Source organism: Topomyia yanbarensis, chromosome 2, assembly GCF_030247195.1.
Source record: "Topomyia yanbarensis strain Yona2022 chromosome 2, ASM3024719v1, whole genome shotgun sequence".
Classification (NCBI taxonomy): Eukaryota; Metazoa; Arthropoda; class Insecta; order Diptera; family Culicidae; genus Topomyia; species Topomyia yanbarensis.
The window spans coordinates 36,216,495-36,226,974 of NC_080671.1; the positions used below are offsets into that span (position 1 = coordinate 36,216,495).

A 10,480-nucleotide genomic window follows, 5' to 3' on the forward strand; every position below is an offset into this window, starting at 1 on the left:
TATTTGCAGTTTAAAACATACTATTATTTTTTATTATCCTCTAATTATATTATCTTGCCTATCACAGGCCATCTCGGTACATAAGTACATAAGCTTCATCAAGGTAAACAAATTAATAACGTTGCATTTAAAGAAAGTTTTACTTTCATTGCTATCTTTAATTTTATCACAGGAATGGCAAGCTTAATCATCCAGAACGTACGTTGGCAGCACGCCCGTACAAATGCGGATTACCATGCGTTGTATTGACACTTTTTTCTCGGCATTAGTAAAAAAAGCTAGTCGAAATGTATGGCAAGGCTCCCTCAACGATTTCTGAATGGTGTTTCAAATTTATTACTGACGGGTCAATTAATCGGAAGAAACGTGTACAGGTATACAAAAAAATCGGTGTGGAAAAGCGGATGTGACTGCTTCAATTGTATCAACGGCAACCCATACTCTTGTTAGACGAGACGAAGCAACTGTTCCTACTGAAGTTCAAAATACCAATCAGTATGTCTTCCGCATGTACAATTTTACATGAGGCAGGGATGACTTGGAAGTATATTGAGCGTCGGGCAATCCAGATCCGGGAATCAGAAATCATCCGTTACATGGCAGAGCTATTATCGTTTCCGTGGGATGTTTACAACCTCGTCTTTTTAGATGAAGTAGGTTTTGATAATAGGGACATTCTTCGACAAAAAGGATACGGTGTTGTAGGAAAAAAAGTGATCTATCATTTTTGTGCTTCCTTGGCGCCGAAGGAATCTTGGAAAGCTTTTGGACTGAGGGCACATCCCCTCGGATAAAATTTGTTCAGTGTTGCCGAGATTTCGCACTTCGTAATCATCAGGTTCGAAGCTATCCAGGGTTTCATTCTGTATGGATAATGGATGGCACTAGAATTCACTGTCATGCGAATATCATTAAATATCTTAGATCCATTGGCATTTTGCCTGTGTTCTTGCCAGCTTACTGTCCGTTCTTCAACTCCTTGGAGATTGTTTTCGGACTGATTAAGAAGAATCTTGTACGGAACTACCAGGTAAATAGCCGCATTCGCAATGAGGTTTGTGACGCAATAAACCAATTCAGGATTTATACATGTTTAAAACTTTTTAAGCATTGCGGGTACTACGCTGGAGTAACTTTTTTTTGCCAGAGAAAGGTTTAGAATAAGATCCCAAAATTATTGATTTTAATATTGTACATTAGTTAGACTTCGTTTTGTTTATTTCAAGAAATAAAAATGCTACATAAAAACATTGTGGTACTGTTATGAAGAAATCTCGACAAACATAGGATTACGGCCTAAAAGCCAACTGTCAAAATTTTCTTTGAAAGGAAATTCCGGACAAACCGTTACTGGACGAATACAGTACATAGCAGTTAACGATAAAGACAACTTTTCTCCTTAATCTACTGCCAACATCTGTGATTTGTGAGTTACGGTTTGTCCGAAATTTCCATTCAAAGTGAATTTTGACAGTTGGCTTTTAAGCCGTAATCATATGTTTGTCAAGAAATAATATTCAGATCAAGTTTGCGGTTCACTCCCGTTTCACTGATGATCAACATCACTGCAATCGGTTACATGTGAAATTAGACTGCGGCTCAATAGGGATCTTTGGGGGTGTGCGGGTTAAGGCATATTCTAATGCAGATTAGTACCGTGAGTTAATATCTCAGTCCTTTTCCAATTTTTAGGCCCGAAACTATTGAAAAAAACATTTTTTTTTTAGTTTGTTTCCTTTTAGGACAATAACACATCCAAATTCATGCGACTTGCACGACTCTATAGGTTGCCTTATCAGATCTACCATAGTTTGCAGATGAAACTTGGAATGGCAGGCTGTTAGCGGATTGACAAAGTACCAGATCATGCTGTGTGGGGTGCTGTCCCGGTTAACAATTAGGCGAACGAGATATTTGCTGATACGTCATTTAGTCGGACAACTGTCAGTTTGTTGGTTGAATTTAATTTGTTTTTTTTTTAATTTAAAAATCAGAAAATAATAATTAATGTTTAAGAATGATATGAGTGTACTCGTAAGGACACCTGCTATCAATAAATGTGAAAAACTGGCACATTTTTTCCAAATTAAAGATCCCTATTCAACTTCCTCCGGTTGTACAGCTGATTGCATGGCAGTGATCAAGTCTGAACTCACTGTTGATCGCGCTTCCAATGTTTCGATACATTGCGCAGCACCTTGCAACAATGTTAGAGCCATAGAAACATTATCCTTAATTTTTTTAATTTCATTTGCCCAATGGGTGTTAAACGTTTGTACAACTTGCATACCTCTATGCACCGACTGCAAACGTGCTGCTTCCGAAACCGCTACTCAGCGGAAATATTCTGAAATTTCAATGGGAGGATTAACATCATTTCTCATGCTTTCACGTTCATGCGCTTCTGCAGAGATAATATAATTGGCCCATAACATCCAGGAGCTGTGGAAGCCTTCCAAGTACGGATGTTTTTGGCATAATTCGTTTCCCAACATTGAATCATCCCGTGTTGAATTCGCCTCCGCCCGGTCTGGATTTTTTGGAGTGACTAATTACTTTAGCACTTGTTGAAATTGTGCGCTAGTCTCGATATTGGTAGAATAGGTATAGACAAAAACTTTAATCGTTTTATCTCTCCATCTTTGAAGAAGTCTCGGAGTCAAGGTCGTAGTACAGTAATTTTTTTTCTTTGCTTGATGCTGGAGGGTAATGATTGACGACGCGTCTTCGACGGAAGGTTTTTCCTTCTCCGACCACTGTGCTATCTTCATTGAAAATAACCCGACGTTTTGCCAAATCTTTTCCTGCTTCCCAGAGACTTTTGAATTACTTCCGCAACTGAATCACAGACTAACAGACATAACACTCAAAAACAAAGCTTCGCCCGCTTTAACGGTCATTTTAAATATATTTTTAGTTGGGACTGTGGCCACATTTGAAATTATGGTGCCACTGACATATGAACAAGCATATAGGGGATAGACCACTAGTGAAAAATTGTTCCCAAACCTGAGGAGTAACCCACCAGTAAATGAGTGATTGAGATTGTGAATAAAAGGTGGAGCTAGTGTTCTGGGAAAATTGTCGGATCGATGTTTTTTGAGGGAATTCCCTCATAGTGTTATGTCTGTTAGTCTGTGACTGAATTACCACAAATTTCCTTGATGAAGGTTTCCATAGGTTGAAATTGATTGCGGAAGTGGCACTGGCAAAATACACCTTTAAATGAGTATATGGTCGGCTCCGTTTCGACAACTTCTTATTCACTTGTCACGGCTACTTTTTCGACCGAGAAGCATTCGACAGCATTCTCCTACTCCTCTTCTATGAATGGACCGTAGTCCATTACGCTGCAGTCAACCATATTTGTAAATATGCGAACATAATAGAATTATTGAAATTAGTTTACCTGCTTCCGTGGGAACTCATCGTAACTATTTTTTATGCGAAGAAAAATAAATAATAGAATACTGTGTTTTGACTTGCTGAAGTACGTTTAATTCGACACGTTCGCGTTTAAACATTTCAAAAACAAATATTTATTTATTTTTATCTGTCTCCGATGGAAGCTCCATTCATACACTGAACGCAAAACAAATCAAAATTGCAGTGTCAAACTTAAGGCCAATGTCAAATCGATTGCGCCGATATTTCGATTTATTTCCGCATGGACAATATTTACCGGAAACGTACCTGTTATACGATAATTTTACAAATTCGATCAATATACTTACCATTCAAAATCTTCAAAATATGTTGTGGAAATCCTGAAATAGTTCTGGACCATGTTCTGCATGTTTTACGCAGCCATGTTGCCTCAAATTGATGTTGGGAAAAGTGAACTTTTATTTAAGTGTTTGTACACTTAATGTTGCCGCAATTGTTAGCAACCATGGATTTCGTTAGAAAAACATTTATGATTTAATACGTTGACACTTAAAATTTATGTTATGCCAGCTGATCTTGTCACAAGATAACACACTTTATTTTCAAGTGTAATTTTATTGAAGGACAAATGGAAAATTCTTGAATTTTCAGTATGGCTCGAAACTTAAATTTTATGTGTCAAATCTATTCGAAAAAAGTACATTATTTCGGTGATGGGCAAAACACTTGTGATTTAATATGATGACACTTAAAATTTATTGGCGATAGCATTCGATCATGTCATAGGGTGGCACATTTAATTTTCAAGTGTTATTTTAATAAATGGCAAGCGGAAAGCTCTTGGATTTTCAGTGTGGCCTCCCGCATAAATGTGTACCATATGCCAACCATCGAATCAAACGTTGAGAAACCATTTTCAATTTGGTTCGTTCAACAATAAATCAACCATTACCTGGTATAATAGCGAACATAACCAGCGTCGTTTTCCCATGCTCGACCATACAAACAACTGGTCGTTAAGAACAGTCACCATACCAAAACAGGCTGTTTTCCATATACATTTGGACAACATACCATTCAAGAACTATACAGATTATGGTGACATGCATATTTTAGATCTAGCGATGCATAAATATTACGTGGAGAAAAAAATATGTTCCCATTCACTTTTCAATTCTATCGATTGATGAGGTTTCATCTTGTTACACGCTATCTTCTGAAGAAGAGAGGTTCGTTGGCACTAAGTGGACTGACGCTTTATCCAATTGAGCTATCGCCGTAATATTGTAAGGCGAGGATTTTTGATCATATTAATCTAAAGGTTTTTGGAGCAGCATAAACAGATGCACATAATATAACAAAGACCAAATCAATATAACCTCTGGCGCAAAAGTACAATCTCGACAAACATATGATTACGGCCTAAAAGCCAACTGTCAAAATCCACTTTGAATGGAAAATCCGGACAAACCGTTATACGCCAATCACAGATGTTGGTAGTAAATGAAAGAGAAAAGTTTTCTCTTTCATAAACTGTTGTGAACTGTGTTTGACTAGTAACGGTTTGTCTGGAATTTCCATTCAAAGTGGATTTTGACAGTTGGCTTTTAGGCCGTAATCATATGTTTGTCGAGCAATGTAGTATACAAATCTCCAATATAGGATACGTGGAAGATATTGGAAATGGTAACTAAATAAGTATGGTAGTATAATAGTTGAATTATAATGGTGGAATGTATCAGTAGTATTCCCAATATGGTGAGTATTATATGAATAGTTAGGAAATGGTTCCGAAGATTTCTAGAATGGTATTTATTTATACGGGCCGGTATTTAAATTTTAATTGTCGAATCCCTTCGAAGAAAAGTGTACATTATTCACAGTGTAACAACAATTTCCAATATTTCCAAAGGGCACGTCGAAGGGGAACTGGATTCTACAAAGCTGTCATTTCTTGTAAACAAACCTAAGCTACAGAGATGCCAGATTTGCAGACAAGTCTGCAAATTCGCAGACTTTTAATTTAAGCTGCAGATTTTTTCGATGACGCAGATATTTGCAGATTTTCTAGTTTGGTTGCAGATATTTGCAGATTTTTTAGTTTTGTTGCAGATATTTGCAGATTTTTGAATATAAAGGCTTTTGGTTACACTAGCTTTCCTGACATTTTTGTTCTTCCCAGACTTTTAAAATTATTATCGCAGACATTTGAAAAAAGTACCTGGCATCTCTGCTAAGCTAAAAGAAATAAACAGAAAAAAATGTGCGTTTCTATCCTGAAGTTTTTGTAATAATTTCGTTCTAATTAGCTGACTACTGTTCTGTCCCTAAATCTAAAAAAGCTACATATAGAAGGCAAAAATGAGTGATTCCGAATCGGACACTAACGATCAGGCCGGAAATATCGAACACTTCAACGGCCCGGTTGAAAACGCATGGCTTCTTAAGATTCCAGAGTTTAAGAAGGAGGACAATCCAAATGGTGTTCTGGAAGAGAGCTCATTTTCCTGTCTGTTTCCTAAATATCGGGAAAAGTACATCAAGGAGTGTTGGCCACTCGTCGAGAAAGCTCTAGAGGGCAATCATCTTAAAGCGGAAATGGATTTGATTCAGGGAAACATGACCGTGAAAACGACCAGAAAGACGTGGGATCCGTTCATCATTCTGAAGGCAAGAGATTTAATCAAACTGTTGTCCAGATCGGTTCCTTTCGAGCAGGCTGTTAAGGTTTTGGATGATGAAATCAGTTGCGATATCATCAAGATTAAGAATCTTGTGCGAAACAAGGCAAAGTTTGTGAAACGAAGAAATCGATTAATCGGTCCCAACGGATGCACTTTGAAATCACTAGAGCTGCTGACTAACTGCTATGTTCTGGTACAAGGTGCAACCGTCTCTGCTATTGGTCCGTACAAAGGACTTCAGTGCGTTCGGAAGGTCGTGGAAGAGACGATGAAAAACATTCATCCAATTTACAACATCAAGGCCCTAATGATCAAGCGGGAACTGATGAAGGATGACAAATTGAAGGAAGAAAACTGGGAACGGTTCCTACCCAAGTTCCAAGCGAAGAATACGACCAAGCGTAAGAAACCAAAGGAGCAGAAGAAAAAGAAGAACAAAGAGCAGACGCCATTCCCGCCTCCGCTGCTGGAGAGTAAAGTAGACAAACAGTTGGCTTCCGGAGAGTACTTCCTTACCGAAGCTCAGAAAAGTGTCAAGCGCAACCAGGAACGGAAGGATAAAGAGAAAAAGAATTCCCAAGTACAGAAGACACGTCGCGAAATGGACTTCGTTGCTCCCGATGAGAGTAAATCTAAGATGGAAAACGTTGGGAGTGGTAAATTAGATGTTAAAGCCTTGAAGAGTAAAATAGCGAAAGCTAACAAAAGAAATAAGAAGTAACCTAGAAAATAAAAAATACTATGAAATAAATAAAGAAAACATTACTGAGTTTATTTTTCCATTTTGGAGCAAAATAAGTTTGAAAAACAATCAGAAAAAATGAACGCTTTAAATGTACGGTAATTAGTTTGCCGGTCGAGTTGCTATTAAAGAACCAATTTCATTTCCTGCTTATAATCGAAAAGGACATTCTACAAGTTTACTGCCCACCACCTCGCAGTGCCAATACTAAATGCAACACGGAACCCCCTTGCACTTTGTAGTCCTGTGCCGTTTTGTCATCGTTCCTGCAAAATATTACCAATTATTATACAAAATAGCCAGTTAACTCGATTTCTTTTACATTTGCTTGCCGGAAAAGATGAGTCGCTGCTGCTGTGGAGGAATACCTTCCTTCTCTTCTACCCTTTCCTTGATACGATCCACTTTGTCCGTGGGCTCAATATCGATCTCGATTTCCTTTCCGGTTAGGGTCTAGAAGTGGCAAACAATCAGCATCCATTAAAGCTAAACTAACGATGAAGCACTTACCTTAACTTTGATCAGCATTTTGATGAGATTAGGGTGCAGATAACACAATCAAATTAAATTTTGAGGCTTCAACTTTTTTTGTTTTTCGGCTTCTTTTTTACTTCATGTACGACGGTGTCGACTGCAAATGACAGCCGTTTTTCGTGTAGCGAGGGGCTAGCATATGTGTACGACAGCTGCTAATGAGGCTCCTATTATTGGATCGAATCAGAACTCGCCGAAATGTCAATTGACAATAGGTTCATGTGTATTTATCTAGCGTTGTCAATTTTTTTTTGATTCCACCTACAAAATGACGACGCGAATGAACTCATGATGAATGAACTTCACGTTTAACAATTTTCGGTAGTTTGTTTACTTTTTCAGTTGCATGAGCTCGAATGCAACCTGTACTCATCTGCCATATTCGAATTCACGTAACTAATATGCGGGACGCATGCATGTTTACATGCATTTAAACAAACCACCCACAATTGTCAAGCGAAGTTCATCCGACTCATTTTGTGCGGTTATTTATATACAGTCGTGATTCGCTGTCGAACGAATTTGATTCGTTTGTTGGACCGACTGGCAGATGTCAAAAACTCTCCAAAGGAGACGTTAGTAGTGTAATTGCATCTATTCACATCTCTAATAACTGTCAGATGGATTTTTCAAAGTAAATTTGAAATAAGCTTTTGACATTCAGATGCTTTTTAGTTGGACAATGGTCCAACAAGAGGAGGTCCAACTAAAAAGCGGTCCAGTTAAACAATGTCCAACCAGCGAATCACGACTGTATATATATGTTATCATAATGACACACCACTCCCGAACAATGTTGCCAAAATAGCCGAGCCGCATATGGCACGCTTATATAAATTGGTCTACGAGGTTGATGAAACCTTCCCTACCCTTTGCGGTGATGTATTTCTGCTGAGTGCCACGCAAATGAACTTATTTTTCAGTTTTCACTGTAAATATCCGGTATAAATACGAAATGACCTACACTTTGTGATCTAGATGACGCTATAACTTTAAAAGCCATAGGCGGCTATCTAGTATTGATCCATCTAGGGTTTCCGGAGAGAACAGCAGAAGAAAATAAGTTGGTACTAGTTACTGACGAGATTAATTCGAAACACAAAAAATCAAACTTAGGTTCGCTTGCTTCCAACAGCGTGTCGGCGGCCACCTCCCAGCAAACCAGTAATCGTATATAAAAGTTTTCAATAAATTACAAATAATGACAGACTAAATCAAAATTACAAATAGTGCAAACAAAAATTATGTTTTGTTGTAAAAAGTTCACATAAAATGCAAATCTGTGATCGAAATACAATTTTGACTTGAAGTTATTTATTAGTCCACTACAACTTAAAACAAAATTGTACATGTGAAAACTTTGAAACATTGTATAGAAATTAATTTGCAATTGGATTAAACTGCAAAATCGTTCAAAAAAAAAGTCACTTCCTTATAGCACTTCGCAAATTCTCTGGCAGACTAGTACAATATTTGAGCAATAAAAAATGGCTTGAGTAAAGAATGTAGGTTTTGATTTGACAGGTATAGAAGATATCATTGGAGGGCCATATTTAGGTTGGATTATGGTATTTTTAGATCGTAATCACAAAGCGATAAAAATGATCAAATATAATCGTTGCTTGACAGTGTATAAATAGGTGAGTACATAACGGCTATGCTGGGAATACGAAGATCTCAGGTTCGAAACTGTGGAAGTAAATAATTGATGTTCCAGTAACTCCAAACTCACCTATGAAAAATAACATATCTACCAGTGTGGGCGTAACTATGTTTTATAACAGAATTATAGAAATTTCATCCTGATTTTTTATTTTCATGTTATTTTTAAAAAAATACTCCTTGTTAGCACATTGGGGACCTTAAGTTGCATAAAACTTCATGTGTGATTGCAAAGTTATAAACAGATAAGCTAGATTATTGTATAATGCTTCTGATGAGATCAAAATTTGTCGTAAATCATATAGTTCTACTATACCGATTTGTTGTACGTATATGACTTCCACTTTTGTTCACATAGAAGGGATCTGTGCATTTTATACAATCATCGTTTAAGAGTACAGTTAATCAAATTGCAACTTATTAAAGTGAATGAAAATGTTGGCTGGGCTCGCTCGGCGAATCCTCAGCGGCTTTGCGCCGCTTCGGTTCCTAGGCATCGCGGTTATGCGGCTCAGCCGCATCGTACTGGTTGACCTTAAACAGGGGTTCCTGAAAGGAATCAGATGGTTACCGAAACCCAGTAAAGTTCAACCGGAAATGAGCCGGAATTCTGGCGGGCTCTAATTCGTATGCCGGCTTCTGTGACATAGCCGATTCTAACTAGAATCGGGTTTGTTACTGGAGCCGGAATATGACTTAGAGCCAGCCAGCATTCCGGCAATTCTGGAAAACATCGCGGATTTTTAAAATTCTCCATACCAAAAATCCGGCCGGAAAGAATTCGACATGAATTGTTTCCAATGGGAAAAATGATGTTTGAATTACGTTTGAAAATCTGTGCTGTTCTGAAACAACTGCTATTTTTAGCAGCATCAGAAGCTTTATTTTGACAGTTTGGAGAGATAACGGCGGAAAATTATCCGTAATCAAAATCCGGCACAAAATTCCGGCCCAAATACCGTGGTCAAATTCCCGAGGTTTACAGTAGCCTCAAAGGCTACTGCACAGAGAACAGACGTCCATCTTCAGCATTCAACTTGTGTAAAATCTCTAACGGTTTCGAAGGTAGTTGGAATATCCAAACCAGGTGCGCTATTGTCGTCATGTTTTTTGTGGCTGAGTTCGACAGAATTGACAGCGGTTATTCCTCTATCCAGTCAAACTAGTCCGGAACCGGTTCAGACTACCAGCATGAATTCCAGCTCAAATGCATCAAGCGATAGAGTCGGAATCGGTTGTTTTCTTTGAGCAAGATACTGAATCCATTCAGGATTTTGAACCGGTTCCGGAATGGATTTGACGGATAGTTGGGATAGGTTGGTGTGGTGGCGCTAGTGTTTATCGCATATTAATTTAAATGTTTACACACGTTTTTTTAAATATTTTTGTTCGATCATGGATGTCTGTTCTCTCTGGCTACTGTACACTTCGGAAATTTGTGTGATGGAATAAAAGTGTACACAAAAAATCA

General features: G+C 38.0%; 2 protein-coding genes and 1 pseudogene across 2 annotated transcripts; 2 read left to right on the forward strand and 1 right to left on the reverse strand.

The window, feature by feature from the left end:
* Positions 1–1,164, forward strand: LOC131681455 (uncharacterized; annotated as a pseudogene).
* Positions 1,165–5,626: 4,462 nt separating this feature from the next.
* LOC131682807 (KRR1 small subunit processome component homolog) lies at positions 5,627–6,835 on the forward strand. The gene has a single exon (XM_058964568.1). It carries the CDS (start codon positions 5,749–5,751, stop codon positions 6,790–6,792), a length of 1,044 nt encoding a protein of 347 aa, XP_058820551.1. The 5' UTR covers positions 5,627–5,748; the 3' UTR covers positions 6,793–6,835.
* LOC131682809 (NEDD8) lies at positions 6,819–7,471 on the reverse strand. Its single transcript, XM_058964569.1, has 3 exons — positions 7,324–7,471; positions 7,136–7,266; positions 6,819–7,079 (listed from the first exon to the last, which is right to left on the reverse strand). Exons 1-3 carry the CDS (start codon positions 7,339–7,341, stop codon positions 6,992–6,994), a joined length of 237 nt encoding a protein of 78 aa, XP_058820552.1. The 5' UTR covers positions 7,342–7,471; the 3' UTR covers positions 6,819–6,991.
* Positions 7,472–10,480: the final 3,009 nt, after the last annotated feature.

Excerpts from the sequence above, each read along its gene's own strand:
- LOC131682807 (XM_058964568.1), top strand. The coding sequence starts at position 5,749 with ATGAGTGATTCCGAATCGGACACTAACGATCAGGCCGGAAATATCGAA.
- LOC131682809 (XM_058964569.1), bottom strand. Across the intron at positions 7,080-7,135 it reads ATCTTTTCCGGCAAGCAAAT|GAACGATGACAAAACGGCAC; the intron begins GTAAAAGAAATC and ends AATATTTTGCAG.